This window comes from Equus caballus, chromosome 3, assembly GCF_041296265.1.
Source record: "Equus caballus isolate H_3958 breed thoroughbred chromosome 3, TB-T2T, whole genome shotgun sequence".
NCBI lineage: Eukaryota > Metazoa > Chordata > Mammalia > Perissodactyla > Equidae > Equus > Equus caballus.
In genome coordinates, this window is record NC_091686.1 from 10,161,515 (window position 1) to 10,184,486 (window position 22,972).

A 22,972-nucleotide genomic window follows, 5' to 3' on the forward strand; every position below is an offset into this window, starting at 1 on the left:
CTACCCCGACTCTCCTTCCTCCCCACCGCTGCCTCAGTATCCCCACCCACCCACTAGGTGGGAGAAAAAGGAGTCTTCATTTTCCTTGTTCCATCCCTCTTGGGGAGTCGCTTTGGGGGGTCAACCCCGCTCCCCTAAAGCAAGGATGGGCGGGACAGGGGCGGGCTGGGGAGGATTCCTGCCGCCTGGAAAGAGTAAAAGGGCCCCGTGTCCGGCTCCACGGCCGGCACCTGCTACCCAGAAGCCGCCGGCTGAGGTACCGCCCCCGGCCCTGCCGGGTCCGGGCGCGGAGGGCGCTGGCCCTTTAAGAGCGGCGCGGCCGCGGCGCGGGGCGGAGGGCCGGGAGCGCCCCGAGCTGCGCCGAAGTCGCCGGGGACGTCGGGCGCCGGCTCCCTGCCCGCGCGCTCGCTCGCTCGCTCCGAGCGGCTCCCTGCGCCGCCGCCCGGCACTGCGCGGGGGCCCGGCCCGGCGGGCGCGGGGCGAGCAGAGTCCCGGGTCGGGAGGCGCGCGCTCGGCCAGCGCCCGGCCCGGGCATGGACACAGGGAGCTGGGCGCGCAGGGGGCGCCTCGGGACCGGGCGGCCGGAGCGCTGAGCCAGACAAAGGCTCGGGAGTTGCGCTTGCTTTCAGGAGCCGGGCCCCGGGCGCCGAGGCTGCGGGACCCCGCGGCGGGCGGCTCCGGCCGGCCCCCTCCCCCGCGGGCCGGCTCCGCGCGCCCGGCCCTGCCCTGCCCGCTTCTCCCCGGGCGTGGGAATTTGCCGAGGGGACCTAAGCGGCTCCGGCGGGGACGGGCACCGGGAGGGCTGCCGCGCGCCCGCCGGGCGGGGAGCCAGGGAGCGTCGCAAGTTTCGGAGCCGCGTGCGGGGACCCGGCGCCGGCGGGCGGGCGAGCCCCGCGTGCAGTGCCCCGGGCCGGGCTGGGCGCCGAGAGCATGGGCAGCGACCGGAGCGCGCTCGCACGGCCGGGCCGGGCGGGCAGCCTCCTCGGCGGCCGGGAGGCGGCGGCGCGGCCGCGAATGCTGCCGCTGCTGCTGGTGCTTCTGGGCTGCCTGGGCCGCGGCGCGGCGGCGGAGGACGCAGAAGTCAAAGCGGAGGTAAGGACCCCCACCCAGGCCCGGCGCCGCGGGCTGGGGCCCTTGGGGGTGGGGTGGGGAGGGAGCCACGCCCGCAGCCTGAGGCTGGGAGGTGGGGGGCCCGGAGGCAGGACCCTGTCCTGGAGATGGGGGCGGGGAAGAAAGGGGACCGGGCCAGCTGCCCCTCTCCAGCTCGCCCTCTGCGGCGCACCTCTTCTAAAACCCTGGAGGGCGTGGGGCTCGCGCCCCCTCTCCACCGCTACAGCCCTGCCCTGAGCACTGATGCGCCCCAGACCGCCTCCAGGGAGCCTCTTCTGCCGTCCCCAGCCCCTTCTCTCCTCCTTCCCTCCCTCCCGGGCGGCTGATTCCTCGAGAGACCTGCGGGCGCGCCGTGGCGTTCTTTGCGAGTGGGGAGGGGGCTGCCCTGGGGCACCGCGGGCGGAGCAGGCAGCACTACCGCCTAGGTAACCTCCGGTCTAGGTGACACTGAGTCGCGCGCGGCGGGCCCGGATAGGAGGAAGGAGTGCGAACCTCCGAGGCAGCAGACTTGGGCTGCGGGGGCGCTTTGGCGACTTTCTTGGGCTCCTGCGCGGAAGCCGCGCCACGGCCAGGGGGGGTCCAAGAGAGAGACCCCGTCTACCCCAGCGCTTCCTCCCTCCAGCGCCCCTACGCCCAGGCCCGGGTCGGAGAGGGCGGACTCCGAACTTCTTTTCACCAGGAGCCCGCCTGACATCCCCACGGGGCCCCATCCCTGGATGGGTCCCTCGGGTGGTCAGGCCCGGCCTCCTGGCGCAGAGCTGGGTCCAGCCAGCTCCCCCGGCTCCATGGGGTCGCCTAGCGCCGTCCTCCGGGGCAGGGATAGTAAGGGCACCAGCTCCGTGGCCCCAGAGCAAAAGCGGGGTCCGTTCTTTCCCGACTTCTAAGACCCTGCTCCGGACTAGGAGAGGAGGGGATTGGGCGGGGAGGTATGAGGACCCTCGCCTCTGCGCCCGCCCGCGTAGGCTCGGGCCTCGGTGCCCTTGGGCCGGCCTGGAGCCTCCTGCCGCCTGGGCTGCGGGCCTGAGTGCCGTTTCTATTTGCAGCCTGCCGGTGCTCCCTCCCAGCCCCCGGCGGCTTCGGCGGCTTCCCCACCTCCCCGGCTGACTGGGAGATTTTTCCGATGGAAGCCTGCCCTTCCCCGCCCTACTTTAATAAAAGCATGGAGGAAGGGCAGGGAATTCCTCCCGGCTCAAGTTACACCTCCCAGCCAGCTCCCCACCTGCCCTGCCCTCCCTGCCTGGCCTGGCCAGGGAAAGCTGCAGGCAGCCAGGCCCTGGCAGGAGGCAGAGTGGGAGCCCAGCCCCTGCCCGGTCCTGCTGTCCCCGCCCCATTCACACAGGCAGGCAGGGGCTTACAGGGGGCGCCTGCTGGTGGAGATCGCCCCTCAGCCTGCCATCCAGGTACTGGGCAGAGAGGGCTGTTTGTGCCCACCTGCCACTCTCTGGAGTGGAGTACCAAAGAATTGCAAGTCACAGACCCACCCTGGAGGAGTTTATAATCTATTTAGGAGTCGCATCTCTGCACAGGAAGCAATTACGGACCAAATTGGAATTTGGTGGCCATGCATTGTGAATCGGCATCATAGATAGATGGCTGGGAGCTGGGCCGCCGGGACCTGTGGTCTGAGGGGCTTCATTCTCTCTTTCCTTGGCTTCTGCTCCTCCATCCTCCTCCTCTCCCAGCTGAGGGAGTCCCCTTAGGCCCAGGGCCAGCACTGGGGCCACAGACCCTGGCCCTCAGCCTGTGGTGGCACTGGCTGGAGAATCTGTGACTGACCTGCAGCCCCTCTTCTGGGGTAAAGCTCGGGTTGGGCTGCTGCTGCAGGAGACTCTGGAAGGTTCAGGGAACCCTTGAATGCTGGAAGCCAAGGTAGGCGGAGGGCTAGAGAAGGTGGGCTGCCCAGATCCTAGGGTTGGCTTTGGGGTACAGGCTGTTTCTTGGAGTCCCATCAAGTCTGGCTGGATGTGGGCCCAGAGTCCAGTGGCTTCAGGAGCCAGCCCATTTGCCAGGAGGCTGTGGGAGAACTGTCCCCAAAGACCAGCCTCAGAGCCTCCTGGGCCTGGCTTGCACCCTGAGTCCAGGGATCCTCCCTCCCTGAATCCCCACAGCTCCAGACCTCAGGTCATGGGACCTTCTCTGAGCAGCTTGGTGATGGAGCCAAGGCCAGCCCCTGCCCCGCCCCCTCCCTCGCAGGGCAGGAAGCACAGGAGTTCCGTCACTAAGGAGCTGGGGAGTCCTGCATGCGGCCGGAGCCGGCAGACACCTGCAGCCTGCCAGGCCCCAGCTCGGAGAAGGCTCTCTTCCTTGGGGAAGCTACCACTGAGCTACTCTGCCCTGCCTCACTCCTTCCCTTGGATGTCAGGGCCCGGGCTCCAGCCATCCTGGACTGGAGGCCCCCTCCCCTGCATGGACCCGAGCCCCTCCTGACGGAGGTGCCAGCTGTAGCTCCTGGCCTCCCTGGCCTGAGCGTCTGGGCCCCCCTTCAGATCTCCATCCTGTTCTCCCTGGCCACAGCACCTAGCCCACTTACGTGCCATTGGTTTTCACAAGAGAAGCTCTGGTTTCTTCCTCCTCCTCCCCACCCCCTTCTCCCAGGAACAACTTCGGGCCCTCAGCCCTTCCCGCCCCTGGAGGTGACTCAGGCTGCCAGAGTTCACAGGTGTGGCACCACTGCCACTAAAGCGCAGACACACCTACCTTCCCTGAGCAGATTCCTGCATATCTTCCTTGCCCCTACCTGGCAGCTGAGCAGGATGAGCAAAACGAGGGGTGAGGGTCAGCCTGAATTCTGGTTTTGACTTTCAGGTCTGACTGGTGAGCCACAGCCCCGGGCTTCCTGTGCTCCCCTCTCTGCCGAGCTTCCATGCTGGCTCCTGGGGGCCCCACTGGTGCACTCTTTATTAATGCTCTTTCTTAAATATGGAGCAGAAACCACAGAGGCCCCGTGCCCACCCTCGAGGAGAAGGGGTAATGGGATGGCCTTGTCGTGGGAGCCCACAGAAGCAGAATCTTCTCTCCTCCCTCCCATGTCTGCTTTTAGTCTGTTCTCCTCTTACTAACAAACCACCTCTCTCCATACGCTGTTTCAAAACCCAGAGAAAACTGGGCTGGCAGTGCACCCGGGGACCCCTGATGTGATTGGGCTGTGCCCTTTGCCAGGTCCCTGCGTTGGGGCTGCCCTGGGGTCCGGTCAGTCAGCTGCCTCCTTGCAGAGAAGAGCCCAGTGTGTGCTCCTTGTCTGAACCCTGTATCTGTCCCGCCTGCCCACGCTCACCCCTGGGTGCAACGCCTGCCTTTGCGCCGCCCCAAGGAGGGTGGGAAGCAGACAACATAGAAACACACACAGACCCCCAAAGAAGACTTCCTCCGAAATCCCTTCAACGCTGCCCAGGGCCTCTGACGCCAACTCAGAGTGCCAGTGCTGCCCTCCCTGCCAGGCCCTGGGTTCTGGCTGCTCCCCCATGCCCCTTTGTCGCTTGATCCACTTGTTCCCTGCCATCTTCACCTCTGCCCAGCTGGGAATTTGACTTCAGCCTGAGGCCAGCTGTGGTGGCTGCTGCTTCCCAGCTCAGATTAAAGGCGGTGCCATAGACGGAATGTTTGTGTCCCCCGAAAATTCCGATGTTGAAGCCTAACTCCCAAGGTGATGCTGTTTGGAGGGGGGCCTTTGGGAGGTGATTATGTCACGAGGGCCATTGGTGCCCTTATAACAGCTGCCCGGGGAGGCTCCCCTGCCTCTTCCGCCGTGGGAAGACTGCAAGACGTCAGCATTCTGCAGCCACGAAGAGGGCCTTCACCAAAAGCTGACCGTGCTGTCACCCTGACCTTGGACTTCCAGCCTCCAGAACTGTGAGAAACAAATGTTTGTTGTTATAAGCAACCCAGCTTATGGTATTTTTGTTACAGCAGCACAGATGGACTAAGACAAATGGCATCTTCAGTATCGTCCCAAGATTTACGTGGCTCACACAGCCGGCCACCCTCCAAGCCCTGTGGCCAACTCTGCCTTGGGCATGGAGCTGTGTTCTGTGAGTCAGCAGAAGCAGAGATGGCTTGGGGACTCTCTGCTTGGGTCCTTCTCTATCACAACGAGCATCCTGGGAGGACACCACTGATGCATGTGAGGACCTGGGACCCTGAAAGTGGCTGAACGTCCCAGGCCTGTGGTACACAACAGGCTCCTTCTGGCTGGACAAGCCCCCGCAGTTAGGCTTGCATGAGGCCGCTCCCCAGAACACTGGTTCCGGGTATGTCTGGACCCTTCAGGGGAAGTAGCACAGATTTTGCAGCAAGAGCAGCAGAGCTGTGCGACCTGGGCCTGGATCAGAGAGACAGAGGGACGCCTCTTGCCAGATCTCATTCCCTCTTGGAAACAGCAGGAAATGAGCAAGAAGACCCAACTCAACCCAACTCGGTATCTGGACAGACAGATGAGGACCTGGGTCCCAGCCATTAGCTGGCCCTTGGAGATGCCCCACATCCTCCTGCTATCTGATGGTGGAGCCTGGAGGCCAGGGTCTGGATCAGCTCTCCAGGACTAGCCCTTGGCCCTGGGCGCCACCTCGTTCTTCTCCCGGGAGTGACCACCACCCTGGAAGGGGGAGAGCTCAACTTCATGACCAGCATTTATGAGCATGGCGCCTGGTACATAGGAAGTGCTTGCAAAATGGTGGCAAGACTGTGACAGTGAGAAGAAAGTGGCATTTGCTGTTGGGCAAGTCTGGAACCTGAGCCTCAGTTTCCTTATCTGCAAAATAAGAATAGTGATGGTATCTACTGGGTGGAATTCTTGGGGAGATTCAGTGCGTTTACATGTGAAATGCTGAACACCGTACCCAGCGTCCCTCACATGGGGACCGCTGAGGGTCACGTGTTCTCTTTGAGCACCTTCAACATATTCACTTCTGTCCTGGGCATGGCCTCAGGGTGTAAGCATTTTCACATTTAATCCTGGTAGTAACCCTGTAAGTGTAGGTACCATCATTAACCCCATTGTGCAGAAGAGGAAACTGAGGCTGTTAGGAGAGAGAAATTAGCCCAGATTCCCCAGGCAGGGGTGGCAGAGCTGGAATTTGAACCCAGTTAGTCTGGCTTGGAGCCTGAGCTCCCAGCCCCTGTGCTGCTGGGTTAAAGGCTGCAGGTCAGAGGCCGGGTGCCGTCCTGTGAAAGTGCCACCAGGACTGGGCCTGAGCCCAGGGGAAGGAGGCCATGGAGGTGGGGCCCGAGCTGCCCAGGGAGCCTGGAGCCCTTGCCTCCGCCTCTCCAACCCCGCAGGCTCTGCCCATGGACAGCCCCATCTAGGAGACGATACCTACACGGGGGTTTCCAGGTGAGGCCCCAAGGCCTGGCCCCAAGCCAGCCTTGAAACCACAAGCAATCAGGGCTCTGTTCAGCCTGCCCACTGGCCAGAAGGCCCGTCTCTTTTGTCCTCCAGATTGAGAAGTGCCGGGGCAGGCTGGGAGGCCGCAGAGTAAAGAAGTGGTAGGAGCTCCAGGACGTCTACTTCCTGCTTCCCGGCTGGCCCTCCCCCACCCTGCCCGCCCTCCTCGCCACCCAGAGCCCCACCTGCACCTTTCCCATAGTGGGGGGCAGACTTGAGCCCCAAGTAAGCAAGTGTGTTCCTCTAGAACTGCCTGATATGGACCATGCTGCCTCTAAACGTAGTAAATGCCCCACCGAGGACGGGGTGGCCTGGCCTGGGGCCCAGTCTCTTCACCGGCCTTGGGGCTAGTTGTGTCATCTGTGTTCTCATCCCTGGGGGGCAGCTGGGGAGCCATTGTTTTGACCCCGTTTTGCAAGGAGGGGACAGGGGCTCAGAGAAGTAGTCTAGCCCTCTTCCATTACTCAGAGGCCTGCTATGCGGACGGTCAGGACCAAGGGGCAGATGCCACTGGGTGGCAGGTTTCTGCTCAGCCCGAGGAGGAGCTTTCTAACAGGCATTGCTGCCCAAAGACGGGATGGGCTACCTCGGTGGCAGGGGGTGCCCGTCTCTGCAGGGGCGCAGACTGGATGAGGCCTGGGCCTGGCTGTGGTCATGGAGGCTCCAGTGAGGTAGTTGGACTTGATGGCCTTGAGGTCCGTTCTGGCCTGAGACTGATGAGCCTAGGTCTTGCTCACCTAGCTGGTAAACGGGCTCCTGACTCAGATCCCCTGGCCAGAGGTGGGCCCGATGGGCCTGGAGTGCGTGCCCTGCCTGTGCAGGGTCTGTGGCTGCTCCGGCATGCAGCATCCCATTCAGCCCCAGCTCTGTGCCCAGCATGGCTGGGAGTGCGGAGCCGGGCGAGGCCTTGGCCTGCTCCCAAGAGCCGTCAGACCAGGCCACGGGAGATGGGCACGGTGAGGACCTCACAAGGCCATGAAGGGTCCGGGTCCATCACCGGCAAGCCCAACAAGATTCCTTTTGTGCCTGGCTGGCAGCCCTGCCAGGGTCTGCTTGGACTGCAGAGAGCCGTGGGCGACAGAAGCAAAGCAGAGCCCAGCAGAGATTGTCCTTATCGCTCGGGGTCTGATAAGGCCGTGGGGGAGGGAGCTCCACTGATCTGAGCCCGGGGAGCTGGCTGGAGGGGCTGGCTGTGGTGGCAGCATGGAGTTCGCCCCCACCCCCACCCCCCACAGCTGCTTAATGCACAGTATTGATCTGGCGGCGGCTCCTTCTCAGACACATGCTCTCTGTGGGCCTGCCTTGGTGTTGTCTCAGCAGTCCTGGGGGGCAGCCCAGCTGACGTGGCCCTGTGCCCAGACGCTGTCAGAGATGTGGGGTGTGGGGAGGATCAGACGCCCTCCCCCGGTGCTGTGCCGGGCACTGTTCCTGAGAAGGACCTGAGCCCAGTGTCCTCAGCCTCAGGCCAAGGGGAGCTCGTGCTCCTTCACAAACAGCCTGGTCCAGTAGCACTGCCTACTAGTTCCAATTCTAGCCCAGACCAGCTGTGTGACCCTGGTTGGTCCACTCATCCTCTCTGAACCTCACCCTCTGTATAATGCGGATGGCAACATATTTACCTTTCAGAGGTACTTGTGGGCATTGAGTGGGATGATGAGAATGGATGGCCTGACCTCTGGCAGAATCTCAGCCCTCAGCTGCTGTGTTTTATAGCCTGGAGGGTCAGGGGGCCCGCATTCTCCCCTCAGACTCCTGGTGGTCCCACATCTCCTTGCCTGGGGCCAGCCACTCACCTGAAGCCTCTATGCACACTTATGCAATGGGATCTGGAGCTCGAGAAAGAACTGACTGAGAGAACCAGGGTGGGTGGGGTCTCCTGCAGCAAGCCTCCCACCCTGGGCCACAGGGAGGAGGGGCTCATGACCCCAGAACCCCTTCAGAACCCTCCCTACCTCCCACTGGACAGTGGCCCTCAGGGAGGAGGTCCCCCTACTCTGCCACTTACTGACCTCCCCGAGCCTCTGTTTCCCCACTGGAGAGAGCAGCTTCACCTGCTTGGCTCACCCCACCTGTGAGACTCAAGGTGACAGGGAAGAGAACGAGGCCCCTTATGTAAGGGACAGTCTGCAGCCAGCAGTAGGAGCAGCAGGGGCTTGGACACAGCCCCTCCCCCACTGTGAGACCCGGAGGTCGGTCATGACCTTGGGGGTCGCTCCCACTTTTGTCCCATGGCACAGAGCACCTCGGCAAGCTGCCCCTCCTCACCGGGGGCGGCAGCACCTGCCATGCACCTGTTCACCCCTGTCCCAGGCTGTCTTCTCCCTCCATGGCCTCACCTCCCAGGCTTGTCACACTTAGCAAGTAGGGTGGCAAGACCCGGACCCTGGGGAGAGGAAAAGCCCACAGCCCCACGGGTGGTGTCCACCGCCGCCCAGCAGGTGGACTGGCACTTGGCATTCAGCCCCGAGCACGAGTCTGCCGGTCAGGCAGCCTCCGTCAGCTTCTTCGCCTTGTCATCTGGGGCTCGGCTGCTCTGGGCCAAGGCCACCCGTGCCGTGGGTCCTCAGCTTCGGCTTCTCACCCTGGCAATGTCCCCGAGGCGTTTGTCACCAGGAGGCTGAGGGTTCAAGGCTTGACTGATACTGAGTTGGAGATTCCTGGCTTCCCTGGGACTTGCAGGGGACTTGCCTGTGTGAAGGAGGGTCCACAGGCACCCTTGGGACCTTCCCGTCAGCCCCTGAGCTGCCCCTGGGATGGAGGGGCCCCTCTGCCTCCTGCGCTCCGCTGGGCTCTCGAGCTCCTCGCTGCACATATGTCTAGCTCCCCCCTGCCCTCCCCAGGGCCCCAGCCCGAGCCTCCCCGCCCTGCCTTCCTGTCACTCTGCAGACACCGCTAATCAGCCCCTTGGTGGCCTGTGATTGCGCTCCCTGAGATATTTTTACCTTATGCAAATAGGTGATGTGGAGGTGCCCTCATCTGTCAGCAGGCGGCCGCACACCTCCCCTGACTCCGGCTGGATTCCTTTCACTTTTAGAGCATCATGACCTTGCCTTCTAGATGTCTCCAAGCTTCTTCAGGAAAACCATGTCCTTAATTAAGGGTGGTCAACATCCGCCCCCCACCCCCGCCCTTCCATATACAGAGCTTCAGGAAAGGTGTTCTGTGCCTGGGAAGAACAGGGAGGGTGCCCAGGATGCTGCCAGCATCTGGTGGAGCTGAGGAAGGAGCCTTGGACCAGAGGGGTGAGGGGGTCAGTGGGGGAGGCCACCAGGGCTCCCACCTCCCCCAGCTGCCCTGCCCTCACCTGAGGCTGCCCAGCGCTCAGCCCCCTTAGTAGAGGTCAAGACAGCTGCTCGGGGCACAGCCAGACAGGCCCCAGCCTCATCGATCATACACCCGCTCAGCGCTCTCCCCTGCCCAGGACAAGGCGGAGCGCCAGTGTGGACTCCCCGTTAAACCCTCCCCGACGCCAAGGAGACGAGCAGCTCCTAACACAACCCCTTTCACTGATGGCAGACTGAGGCACGGGGAGGCCACACCTCAGAAGTGGCTGGGCCGGGATTTGTCCCCACTCTGTCACCAGAGCTGAGGGTTGTTTCTCAGCTCCGTGCCTCGGCCTCCTTGTTCTATGGCTGTTTACCTGGGCCCTGCGAGGCTCGGAGGCCGTGCCTGGGCGTCCTGTCTCCGGCTCTGGCAGCTTCTTTGGCTCAGAAAGCCACTCCTTCCCAAGGCAGCCTGGGCACTGCTGGGCCAGGCTCTGTGGGCATCCTGTCCCCACCGGGGGCCTGGCCGGGTACCAGGGCTGGGCTGGCAGATGGCACTGGGGGAGCAAGTACCTGAGGAGCTGGATGTGACACTGGTGGCAGACAGGTGTGGGCGTGGCCCTGGCCGGCTGACACGTGGCTGTCCGTCCAGAGCAGTCACCACATCTGGCCACCATCCTGCCTGGTGGAGCCATGATGCACAGGCCTCCCCTTCCCAAGCCTCGGAGAGCAGCCCCTCAGGTCCCCTCCCGCTCACGGTCGCGTCTGCTTGCAGACTCGCAGGTGTGCATTCCTCTGGGTGCACCGAGTCTCCCCAGGGAGGTCAGGCCCCCCAGCCGTGGTCCTCCACAGCCTCCAGCTGGCATGGTGGCTGGCACAGAGGGGGCGCCCAGGAGCATTTAGTAGGAGGGTGAGCAGGTGGATGGATGGACAGATGGGCGGGTGGATGGATGGATGAGGAGACCTGGTCAACAAGCTCTGGAAGCGGACGGCACCCTCACTGTGCCCCGGCTGCTGTTCCCGGGGCTGTCTCGCTCAAATCACACCCCCCAGAAGCCCCATCCTTCCCTGTTTTGCAGTCGAGGAAACAGGCCAGAGAGAACAGAGAGTCTGTGACAAAGCAGGGACTGGACCTCAGGCCTCCTGTCCCGCCCTCTCGGCCCTGGGTGGGCTGTCCGAACCCATCTGCTCTCTTTCCAGGAGATTTAGGGTCTGTTGGAGAGCAGTGTGAAGGGGATGGTTTTCCTGCTTGGTTAGGCCTCAAGAGGTTCTGAACCCCTTAGGGTCCCCAGCAGTCAGCCTGGCGTGGGAGGGGGCCCAGCCAGGAGGAGCCAGTGCAGTAATAAGGACAGCTACTGTGGATGGTCCTCATGGACACAGCTTCCGTCCTAAAGGGGGAAGACAAAGGATAAATAACACCCAAGTGAAACACACAGTGTGTCAGATGGTGACAAGTGCAGGAAAGGAGGGGAGGGAGTGCAGGGTACAGCAGGTGGGAGGGGGGAGGTCTTTTTTACATAGCATTGTCAGAGAACACCCCTCCCTCAAGGTGAGGTTGAAGCAGAGGCCTGAAGAAAATGAGGATGGATGTCTAGGGGAGAACACTCTGGGCAGCAAACAGCAAGTGCAAAGGCCCTGAGGCAGAAGGTGCAGGGCTGGGGTGGATGGGAGGAATGAGGGGTGAGAGCTGAGGCAGGAGGAGGTGCAGCTCTGACCCGATGGAGGTGGCATGGCGCAGGCTGTCCTGCACGGAGGTGGCTGTGCCGGGTCCTGCTGACCATGGCATGGCCTCTCCTTTGCAGAACTGGCTGCGGCTCTATGGCTACCTGCCCCAGCCGAGCCGCCACATGTCCACCCTGCGCTCCGCCCAGATCCTGGCCTCTGCCCTCGCCGAGATGCAGCGCTTCTATGGGATCCCTGTCACTGGCGTGCTCGATGAAGAGACCAAGGCGTGAGTCCCTCCGTCGGGCCCTTCCCACACCTCGCTGGCACCTGCCCTCTGCCTGGCCTGCTCTGACGAGGGCTTGGCATGTGGAGTCTCCAGAAAAAAGGGGCCCAGATAAGAGATGGCAGATGGTTCGGTCCCCCATGCTAGCTCTGATTGGTTAGGAGTCGCTGCTGAAAGCCTTGTGTTGAGAGAGCTCCTGAGGCTGAATCTTGGCTTGGCCACAAGGCACAGAGGGTTGATTAGTGATGTCTGCCACAGGCATGGGAGTGGAGAGGTGCAGCACACATACCCTGGATGGGACATCCTAGCTGGCCTTGTTCTGAACCTGACAGAGGGGATGTGACCCAAGGCCACGTCCTTGATAAGCGTGCACACTGCATAACGTGCCAAGGACGGGGGGCCTCAGGAGTCACTCTCCCATTCCTGGGTGACACTGGTGAGAGGGGTCTCAGCTTGGCAGAGCCGCTGCTGGGCGCTCAGTCTTTTGGTACCAGATCCTTGTACCTGTTTTCTTGATGAGGAGATTGCAGCTCAGAGAGTCTCCCCCACCCCACACACTCATCCAAGGGGCAGAGGCAGGAGGGGCCTGGAGGAGGCCAAGCCAGCACAGGCGGGAGCCAGGTGCTGAGGGAGGCGTGTGCTCACTGCCTGCTCTGCGCCCCAGGTGGATGAAGCGGCCCCGCTGCGGGGTGCCAGACCAGTTCGGGGTGCGCGTAAAGGCCAACCTGCGGCGGCGGCGACGGCGCTATGCCCTCACTGGCAGGAAGTGGAGCAGCCACCACCTGACCTTCAGGTAGGGCCCGGCTGCCTGCAGGCCGTCCTTCCCGGGGGCTCGTCTGGAGGGCTTCCTTTCCCAGCAGCCCACTCCCGGGGTCCGGCGTGGACAGTCTGCCCGGCTCCCACGCGCCGAGGTGGGCCCCACAGCCCAGGCGGCTTCCCTCCAGAGGAGGTTGGGACCCTGGGGGCTGCTTCAGCTCTGTCCTCCTCCCCTCCCTGCCCCTGCCTGCCAGCAGCCCAGGGCCCAGAGGGGCTCCTGCCCCAGGACACACTGGGGCCCCCCAAAGCTCAGAGCTGGGTCCTCCAGGTGGGGTGCCAGCATCTGCATCTGTGAGCCGAGCAGGTAGCAAGTCACCTGCAGAAACCCTGGCTCAGTGACCCTCCTGCTCTCTGCTGAGTCCTTGGGCAAGAAGCCCCTCTGAGCCCCCAGCCATGTGGTGGTCCCCAAGGGCTCCCCTTTCTGTTCCCGTCCAGCCAGGGCCCCACCCGAGCTCCATCTCTCCAGGAAGAGCAGCTCCCGCAGCCACGGAGACCCCAGGCCCCCAGGGTGACTCGCGGTCCAGCCGCTGTCGTGGAGCTCTGTCCAGCACACAGAAGCTCAGTCTGATTTATACGCCTGAGAACAGGCCTCCTCAAGCTTTTATCACGCCCAGGCTCAGTCACACATGTGCGACATGAGCTAATTCATTAATCCTTGCAGAGGCCCCATTTTCCCATTTTACAGATGGAGAAACTAAAGCTCAGAGACACTTAAGTCACTTGCCCAAGGTCACACAGATAACGTTAGAGCCCGGTCTTGAACTCGGGTCGGCCTGACCCTGGAGCCCAACATTCAGAACCACTTGGCTTCTGTTTCCTGAACCTCAGGCATTTGCATCCCACTTTCTAGGTCTTTCTCTTGGCTACGTATCACCTATACATTTATTTAATGCTTTTCTTACTTAAAATAAGCTTATTTGGCACAGTGCAACTTTATTCGGTGACAGCCTAATGAACTCCTGGGTTTGACAGCTTAGTTCTCTTGTTCGAACTCACCGCAGAGTAAACTAAGGGTCAGTGTTGACGGGCACTGTTCGTGAACCCGCTTGGATCTTGTGCGCGTTCCTTGGGACCATGTGCCCCTGTGCCCAGCCCGGTGGGTGATGGAGGTGGACGGGAGCCCAGGCCTGGGGCTCACTCACACGTGTCCGTGTCCCCCTGCAGCATCCAGAACTACACGGAGAAGCTGGGCTGGTACCACTCGCTGGAGGCGGTGCGCAGGGCCTTCCAAGTGTGGGAGCAGGCCACTCCCCTGGTCTTCCAGGAGGTGCCCTACGAGGACATCCGGCTGCGGCGGCAGAAGGAGGCCGACATCATGGTACTCTTCGCCTCTGGCTTCCACGGCGACAGCTCACCGTTTGATGGCACGGGTGGCTTTCTGGCCCACGCCTATTTCCCTGGCCCTGGGCTGGGTGGGGATACCCATTTCGATGCCGACGAGCCCTGGACCTTCTCCAGCACTGACCTGCACGGTGAGGACAGCTGGCCGGGGCGGGGGGCAGAGCCAGAGCCCCAGGGCTAGGAGGGGAGAGCCTCCCCTGTGCCGTCCTCTGCAGCACGGCACTTGCTCTCTGTTGTCCCGTGATCTCCGAGGGGTGGTAGGGAAGAGAAGGTATCATTGTACCCATTTCTCAGACGGGGCACTTAGAGGCCCAGAAGTCAGAGCAGCTCAGCCTCTTCGAAGAGTGAAGCAAGGGCAGGCTCTCTGGCAGCCTCAGCCCACAGCATTTGGGGGGGCCAGGTCCCGGGCTAGGCCAGGGCTGACAATGCTGCTGCCCCCCTGCAGGGAACAGCCTCTTCCTGGTAGCAGTGCATGAGCTGGGCCACGCGCTGGGGCTGGAGCACTCGAGCAACCCTAGCGCCATCATGGCGCCCTTCTACCAGTGGATGGACACCGACAACTTCCAGCTGCCTGAGGACGACCTCCGGGGCATCCAGCAGCTCTACGGTGAGCGGTGGCGCAGGCAGCGGCAGGGGGGGGGGGGCGGGGGGGGCTCTGCACGCTTGCTCTCAGCTCCACCCCACGAGGCATGGGTACCACTGCTGTCCCCATTTTGTAGATGTGGAAACTGATGCCCAGAGACGATTAGTGACCTGTCCGTATCACTCGGGGAGTAACTGGTGGTGCTAGAAATCACAGCCAGGGCCTGGCCCTTGCCCAGGGCCCACACCCAGAGCCCTCGGGGTGGCTCAGCGGACCCCCACTGACCCCTTTCCTCCTCAGCCTCAGTGATACTCTTATTAGACCGCGGGTGCCCCTGGGGTCCCAGGACCCCGTTCCTCCCACTGTTGCTCCTAGCCCAAGCCTGTCCGCACTCTCCACTGAGTGTTGTCCATCTCTCACTTCCCAGTGGCTTTGAGGCAGGTGGCACCGCCCTCCCAGGCCCTAGCTGAGAAAGCCTCCAGTGGCGAGGGCCAGTTCAGTGGGTCAGGCACTGGTGGGCACATGACAGACACTCCCTCACTGTATCCCCAGTGACCTGGTAACCTGATGGGCACTGGACAGAGTTCGCAGAACTGTATTCTTTCCTCTGTGAATGTCCACTGCCTCCCGGAGTCTCCCCGGAGGAGGCTGGCATCCTGAGGGGACCGTCCCCAAGGGAAGTGGAGCCAGGGGCAGCATCAGAGCGCAGGGACCCAAGCCCAGTGTGGGGCAGTCAAGGAGGGGCCTGTTGGAGGAGGATGGAGGTCCCCCTGAGGGTGAGGGCAGGTGTGGGGAGGGGGCTGTTGGAGGAGGATGGAGGTCCCCCTGAGAGTGAGGGCAGGTGTGGGGGAGGGGACTGTTTGGAGGAGGATGGAGGTCCCCCTGAGGGTGAGGGCAGGTGTGGGGAGGGGGCTGTGGTGGACAGACAGGACTTTTCACCTGGGTGGGCCTGCCCCTGGGGCACATGTCTCCACAGGCTGGGGGTCCCAGGCTCCCAGGGTACTGAGTAGAAGAACTTGGTATCGTGGCTGGGTTCCAGGGTAACCCCCTCACTTCCCACTCCCCACCCCAACTCTGCAGGCACCCCGGATGGTCAGCCACAGCCTACCCGGCTCCTCCCCACTGTGACTCCCCGGCGGCCAGGCCGGCCCGACCATCGGCCCCCCAGACCTCCCCAGCCACCACCGCCAGGCGGCAAGCCGGAGCGGCCCCCGAAGCCAGGTCCGCCAGCCCAGCCCCGAGCCACAGAGCGGCCTGACCAGTATGGCCCCAACATCTGCGACGGGGACTTTGACACAGTGGCCATGCTGCGTGGGGAGATGTTTGTGTTCAAGGTCTGGCCCCTGCCTGTGCCACCCCCCAGCCCCTTGGCCCAGGCCCAGAGCGGGAGAGCACCTCCACCCCCTGAGCCTGGCCCCACCTGGCTGCTCAGGTACCCCCAGCCCCCAGTCACTGCGCAGCCCCCCTCACTGTGCAGCCCCTGGGAGCCAATGGACCCCAGACCAAGAAGAAACCAGCCCGAGGTCTTGCCTGTGGTCACATGGGGGTCCACCCCCACAGCCTTTGTCCCTGGTGGGGCCCTGGCTTTCTGAGCTGCCCCTCAGCATCTCAGTGGGCTCCCCCGGGACCTTCCATGACCTGGGAAGGGGTGGATGAGGAGGGCCCTCTCCCAGGCTTGGGTGGCCTGCACGCTCTGTCCGCTGACCCCACGCCGTCCCCAGGGCCGCTGGTTCTGGCGTGTCCGGCACAACCGCGTCCTGGACAGCTACCCCATGCCCATCGGGCACTTCTGGCGTGGGCTGCCCGGTGACATCAGCGCTGCCTACGAGCGCCAAGACGGGCGCTTCGTCTTCTTCAAAGGTGAGCTGGGGTCGGGGGAGGGGCTGGGCAGCCTTCCTGCCCTGACCTCTGGCCTGGCCTCTGACCCAGCCAGGCCCAAGGGAGGAGGGGGGCGACAGGCTGTGTCACGTCCTGTCCTGTTGCCCACTGTGGGCTCACCCTGGGGGTACGAGTCCTCCGGGCAGCAAGGCCGGGGTGGGGGAGGTGGACAGAAGCCGGGGGCGACCCTGGGGGCCAGAGGCTGCTCTGACTTGGGGCGAATGTCCCTCTTCTACAGCATAGGGGCTCTGCGTCGTTTCCCTCTTTCCTTGCCTCTTGTGCCTTCTGCAGCCCCTCCTCATAAGAACGGGTCCCCAGAATCCACACTGGGGCAGGATTTCTGTGGTCTGTCCACAGGGACAGTGGAGCTCCCTACCCCACCAGCTCTCTCTCTGGGGCCTGCCTCCCTGGGGAGGGCCTCAAGCGCAGCACCCTCTGATGGATAGGCTGTGTCCCCAGCCCTGCTGGCCTGAGCTTCAACAAGACAGGAGTTCTCTGAGGACAGGGCTGGGCTGACACTAAAAGTGGGGAGCCCTGGGCCATGCACTGGGTGCCCCCAGGATGCAGCCCCTAGACCAGAGGTCAGGCACGGCTCCCCATCTTTCCTTTCTCTGTACAAGAACTGGAGGGGGCGGGGGGTGGAAATTCACATGGGAATGCAGGCCCAGGTATCGTGTTATTGGGTGATGTGTGTACAGGTGTGAGCGGGTGACGTGATCGTGTAAAGGAGTGTCACAGGTGTGTGTGAGCGTAGGGTGTGAGATGCACGGGGGAGTTATGTTGTGTGTTGTGGGTGTGTGGGTGTCAGCTCCTGTCCTGTGTGCAAGGGTAGGAGTGTGATTGTGTGTGTGGTGAGTGGGGCAGTGGATGTGAATGGATTTGTGGGCCCAGAATAGTGTTCCCTGTGTCTCCTCCCCATACACCCCCCTCAGCCCCAGGTCTGTCTTTACAGGTGACCGCTACTGGCTCTTCCGAGAAGCGAACCTGGAGCCTGGCTACCCCCAGCCGCTGACCAGCTACGGCCTGGGCATCCCCTATGACCACATCGACACGGCCATCTGGTGGGAGCCCACGGGTCACACCTTCTTCTTCCAAGAAGACAGGTGGGCGCCTCTTCCCCTGAAAGGAGAAGTCCTCAGCAGGGCCCCTTGCCCCCAGGCCTGCCCAGAGAGGACCCACAGCCTGTGGGGATGGGCTTCAGCCCGAGCAGGCTCACAGCCCGGTGCTTTTGGTCACAGGTACTGGCGCTTCAACGAGGAGACACAACGCGGAGACCCCGGCTACCCCAAGCCCATCAGTGTCTGGCAGGGGATCCCCACCTCCCCCAAAGGGGCCTTCCTGAGCAACGACGCAGGTACCAGGGCCAGCCCCTGCACTCTGCCCAGCTCTCACATGCCCCCTCCACATGCAGGGGACAGGGCTTACCCGAGGTCGCCCGGCGGTGTGATGGCACATATGGGGGACACAGCTGTGACAGGCCCTGGGCTGGGAGCTCTCAGAGCGTCACCTCCTGGTCTTCCCTGCATTGGCACCATCCCCTTTTTACAGACAGCCCCTCTAAAGCAGAAAGCTTGAGCAAAAGGCTCAAATCCCGCAGCTGGGGCATCGTGGAGTTCGGGGTCCGGCCCAGGCCTGCCTGTGTTCTGAGCTGGTGCTCAGAACAGCCCTGCTCCCCGCAGGATCCCCGCCCCTGGGCAGCCCGCAGGGAGCTGCAAGCCCCAGCGGAGTGAGCTTGGCTCAGAGCGATGGGGGCGAGAGTCCTCGCAGGGTGCCCACTCACTCGCCTGGAAGGGAAACTGAGTCACAGAGAGCTGTGGCTTCTCTTTCTCCAGCAGGGTCTCTGGTGAGTTTAAGAAAACCCATTAGCCCTGGGCCTCAGGCCTGGGGGAGACCCTGCTGCCTTCGCCAAAGCTCAATGGGTCGCACGGCTTCTGTGATGGTGTCTCTGCAGCTGCTCTGATCTCACTGCTCGCTGGAGCATAGACTCACCCCGGGGTTCATGCCCGGACCATCCCAGGGGCTCCTGGGACGTGGGCAAGGTGCCCAAGGCCAGAGAGCTGGTCCAAGGCAGTGCCAGGCCTCACCTCGGATCTGCTGCAGCACGTCTGTGTGGCCGTGAGCAGGACACCGGCCTCTCTGGTGGGGGGTGAAGCCAGTCCTGGGACGGGGTCGCAGGGCCCCTGACCGCAGCCCCCAACCTGGCAGGCTGTAAGACCCTTCTTCAAGGCTCTCCCGCTGGCGGCTGGGGCACAGCCTGACGCCACTCCGGCCTGCTTGCCCCCACAGCCTACACCTACTTCTACAAGGGCACCAAATACTGGAAGTTCGACAACGAGCGTCTGCGAATGGAGCCTGGCTACCCCAAATCCATCCTGCGAGACTTCATGGGCTGCCAAGAGCACGTGGAGCCGGGACCCCGATGGCCCGACGTGGCCCGCCCACCCTTCAACCCCGACGGGGGTGCAGAGCCCGGGGCGGGCGGTGACAGCGAGGAGGGCAGTGAGGGCCCTGCGGCAGGCCCGGGCGGCGGAGAGGGGGACTTTGGGGTGGGCACGGATGGGGACGGGGGCAGCCGCGTGGTGGTGCAGATGGAGGAGGTCACCCGGACGGTGAGCATGGTGATGGTGCTGGTGCCCCCGCTGCTGCTGCTGCTCTGCGTCCTGGGCCTCACTTACGCCCTGGTGCACATGCAGCGCAAGGGCGCACCCCGCGTGCTCCTCTACTGCAAGCGCTCCCTGCAGGAGTGGGTCTGACGCCCCTGCCTGCCCCTCACGGTGCTAAGGGGGCCTGGCTGGCCGTGGCGCCTGTGGTTCTGAGATGGCTCCTCGGGGTGCCCAGCAAGAGCCTTCAGTGGCTCCCTCGGCCCCCGGGTGGGGGCTCTCCGGGCCTTCCAACATCCCCGCCAGCCCTGCCTCCGTCGTCTATTTATGCCCAGGTATCTTTTGTTTTTGCACACTAATTCAGCATCTGTTTCTACTCCCTGGACTGGGCGGTCCCTCAGGGCAGGGGTTAGTGCTTCCTGAATGTCCTTCTGCTCCGGACAGGGAGCTAGGCCCCCACCCCGCTCTGCTCGCACAGCCAGAGAAGTGGGGGCTTACAAGGCTGACTTGGAAGACTGGGAAGAGCTGTGGAGGTTCTTCCGGCCTGGATCCCCTGCACCCTGAGCCCAGGGCCGACCGTGGGCTCTGGAGACGGGTGGGGCCCAACGGGTCTCCAGCCCCTGAGCCTCTCTGCCGTAGGAAGACCCTTCCCCCAGTGCAGCCCCAGGCCGGAGGGGACAGCAGGGGGAGGGGGCCCACTGGCCGTGAGTCCGTGTTGAGTTCTGGCTCCTTCTCAGCGCTCCTCTGACAACCCCAGCAGCCCGGCTCCTTGTGCCTAACAGCCCCACCGCACCCCTGCCAGCGAGGGGCCAGCAGCCCCCAACTCCCACGTACCCCTTGAGCCCACACCCCCTTCCCTCTCTGGAGAAGGGGCCCTGGGCCTGCCTTACCAAGGACCAAAGGGGGTCTGCCAAGGCCCCTCCAACCCAGGAGCCCGTCCCCCGCCCCCCACCCCTGGCTGGGCTTCCGGCCCCTGTCCACTCTCTCCTCTCTGAGCTATGACCCACCTGGGCCCCTCCCACCCTCTCTCATCCACATCACCATCCTCAGGGCTCTCAGAACCCTGCAGCCTCAGGCTCCAGCTGCCCGTGTCCCCTGGAGAGAGAGGGGCTGACGGCTGCCCAGGCCGGGGTGGTGGATGTCCACAGGCGTCTGCCCACCGGTGTGGGGGCCCACAACCCCAGGCTTGGGGGCTTCCTCCCCTCCGGTTCCCTGTCCTTCAGGGCACTGGGAGAAGGGACAGTGGTGGGGAGAGGCCAGCAGCGCATCCCTCCGTGCGGACTGGGGGAGGGGGCTGTGGAGCCTGGAGGGGCCCCCTGTGGTCTGGAGACTGCCCTCCTCCTGGGCTCAGCCCTGAGGGTGGAGACGCTTCCTCCCCCTCTTCCTCCCCAAGGCAGGCGGGAGGTGAGGCTGCCGCGGAAATGGTACTGTACAGCCGGCTCTTCCCCAGCCCTGAGCAAGCGGTCCGCCGCCCAGAACCCCCAGACCCCAGAGGGAGGGGCGTCTCATGGGCTGGCCCCAGCACAGGTCCAGTAGCTTCCTCCCCCTCCATCCTCAGAACAGAGAGCCAGCCAAGGGGAGGGGGGGGTCAGTGCCCACCCCCGTATGTTTCTTTCTGTAAATAATCTGCACTGATTAAATTGTTCTGCCGGCGAGTGTGCGTCCTTTGTCAGAAGCCTGGGTCTGCAGCTCACAGCCAGAGGGGCTGCAGGTGAAGGGGGCCGGCTGGGGGGGACCGGCTGGGATTAAGGGGCTTGTCCCCCAGGCCAGAGAGACCTTGTTCCCAGTTCTGTAGGGGCTCCTTCTCAATGGCCCTGGGAGGGGCAGAGCTAGGGGAAGAGTGAGGGGGGCTGGGCCTGGGACTGGGGTGGCCCTGGTGGGTGGGGCAGAGAAGGAGCCGGAATTTACTGGCCATTCATTCATGGTGAGAAAGGACAACCAGGCACCCCCACGGCCTGCCCATCTAGGAGGGGTGGGAGGACCAGGCCAGGCCCCCCAGCCCCCTCACCCATCCAGACGGGGCTCTGGGCAGCCTGAAGACCAGCTCGGACAGGAAAGAGGGATGGGATCCGGTGCCACTTCAGATCCTGAAAGTTCCCCTCTACGCAGGGGACACAGTGCCCAAGGCCAGAGAGCTCTGCTCAGAGGGTCAGCGGGGCCCCCAAGGTCTGCCCTCTCATCTTTGAAGAAGCAGGAATCTCACCCCGGGCAGGGTGCAGAAGTCGCCCAGGAGAGGAGACAGGTGTTACTGCCCCCAGGGCCTGGCTGGCAAGCCTTGACCCCGGTCCATCCTCTGGGCCAAGCCTATTGGGACTGGCCTGCACCCCCAGGAATGCATTTATCAGCCGGCATGAGTCCCACCCCAACGGTGGGGCCCGGCCGGGCTCCTAGCTCCTTGGGCAGCGTCCTTCAACCTGCCCCAGGCCCCTCCCTCCCCGCAGCTGCGCACCTCCCCCTCCCCCCCAGCCTCCTTGATCCACCCTTTCCTCTCTTTGTGTTCAGACCTGGCCGAGGAGGGTAGGAAGCACTGGCCTCGGAAGCCCCACGGGCCCTCAGGCTCGGCAAGGAAGCACCCGCGAGCCCCGACCCCAGTGCGGGGTCTCGGCAGGCTGCCCGGGGACCAGGGCAGATGCCAGCTCTCCTGTGGCAGGAGCCACAGGACCCCCCACCCGGGTCTGCCTGAATCTGGGGGTCACCCAGAAGCGCAGAGGTCACCGGGCAGGGGGAGGGCGGTGTGGGGGCGCAGGGACAAGGAAGGAGGATGAAAGGCCCCTCGTGGAGCTCTTCCTCGGAGCCCAGCCCAGAGGAGAGACTTGGCAGAGGCCTCGGCTCCTCAGGAAACTGCCTGAGGAGCTTCCACCCCGTCTGAGAAACCCAGGGCTGAAGGAAGAGCGCATCTCAGGAGCCCCGTGGACGCTCCCTCTGGGCCCATATTGGGGAGGGAGGTCTCTGAGGAGGGATGGGTGGACACCTCAGCCCTGCCTCCCCGTCCCCAGAGAGCCCTGCAGCCCCGCGGACGCCCCCTCCTCCCCAGGGTTAACTGCATCTCTACACTGGGTTTTCGCTCCATGGGGCCATAACCTAAGCTCGCCCTGGGCCCCCACAGCCCCCTCTCCTTCAGTGTCTTTTGTTCCTTCACGTTTTGCTAGTTTCCAAGTAAGACAAATAAGACATTCCAGATAAAAAGAAGAAAAACACGTCCCCTGAATCCCCCGGCCAGTGTGGACAGCTTGGCGGGTTTCCTTCCAGGCTTTTTTCCCCTGCATCTGCACGGTCTGGAGTGTTAGAGTCTAAGGCATCCTGGGCTTCAGCCCCGATGCTGCCAGTATTCAAACTTGGGTGGAGGGGGTAATACGGCCTGCCTCACAGGCTGCTGGGAGGGTGAACAGACGACGGTGTCTGTAAAGTGCTAGCGACAGTGCCTGGCCCTTGGCAAGTGCTCAACGTGCCATGCAACTCTAGTCAACTCGCACACTCCCCTGCTTAGATTTCACTCATGAGAAAAATGGGGCTCAGAGAGGTGAAGTGACTTGGCCAAGGTCACACAGCTAGGAAATGGCCATGCCAGGATTAGAATGCAGAAGGACCAACTTGCACAGCAGCCCAGGCCTCCCCATCCTGGTGCTGCTGGAGAATCGAGACAGGGACGGGAGGCCCCTGCCCACCCTGGCCTTCCCACCCCACACATTCTAGGCATCGAAGACCCCAGGGACCCCAACAGAGCTTCTTTTCAGGCTGGGGCAGGGCCGAGCCGGCTGCTTCCTCCCCCTCCAACTTGGCAGAAAAGCCTTTTTGTTGTGGCTCACACAGAGGCCATTCTCCTCCGACTCACGGGAAGGAGTGGCTGGCTTCCTGTCCATCTCCAGCCGCCCAGACTGCAGGGGACTCTGTGCAGGTCCGAGGAGTGAGGCGTGCTGCCCCTCCGCACCCCCAGTCCTGCCTCTGGGGCCGGAGGCTGCCTGGCTTTGTCCCCACCCATGAAACCACACAAGGGGGCAGAGGTCAGCCACCCCCTCGGCTAGCCTGGAAAATGCTGGAGATTCCAGGCCTCAG

At 63.5% G+C, this 22,972-nt stretch overlaps 1 protein-coding gene across 1 annotated transcript; it reads left to right on the forward strand.

Moving 5' to 3' along the window:
* Positions 1–778: 778 nt before the first annotated feature.
* On the forward strand, positions 779–20,574 carry MMP15 (matrix metallopeptidase 15). Its single transcript, XM_023637077.2, has 10 exons — positions 779–1,092; positions 11,556–11,704; positions 12,366–12,494; positions 13,682–13,989; positions 14,304–14,465; positions 15,522–15,775; positions 16,163–16,301; positions 17,272–17,422; positions 17,558–17,673; positions 18,606–20,574. The coding sequence occupies exons 1-10, from the start codon at positions 931–933 to the stop codon at positions 19,070–19,072; spliced, it is 2,037 nt and encodes a 678-aa protein (XP_023492845.2). The 5' UTR covers positions 779–930; the 3' UTR covers positions 19,073–20,574.
* The last annotated feature ends 2,398 nt before the right edge of the window (positions 20,575–22,972 follow it).

Bases quoted from the DNA above. Each gene is read 5' to 3' on its own strand.
- MMP15 (XM_023637077.2), top strand. From the start codon at position 931: ATGGGCAGCGACCGGAGCGCGCTCGCACGGCCGGGCCGGGCGGGCAGC. The intron at 14,466-15,521 runs GTGAGCGGTGGC...CCAACTCTGCAG, and splicing joins GGGCATCCAGCAGCTCTACG to GCACCCCGGATGGTCAGCCA. The intron at 17,423-17,557 runs GTGGGCGCCTCT...TTTTGGTCACAG, and splicing joins TTCTTCTTCCAAGAAGACAG to GTACTGGCGCTTCAACGAGG.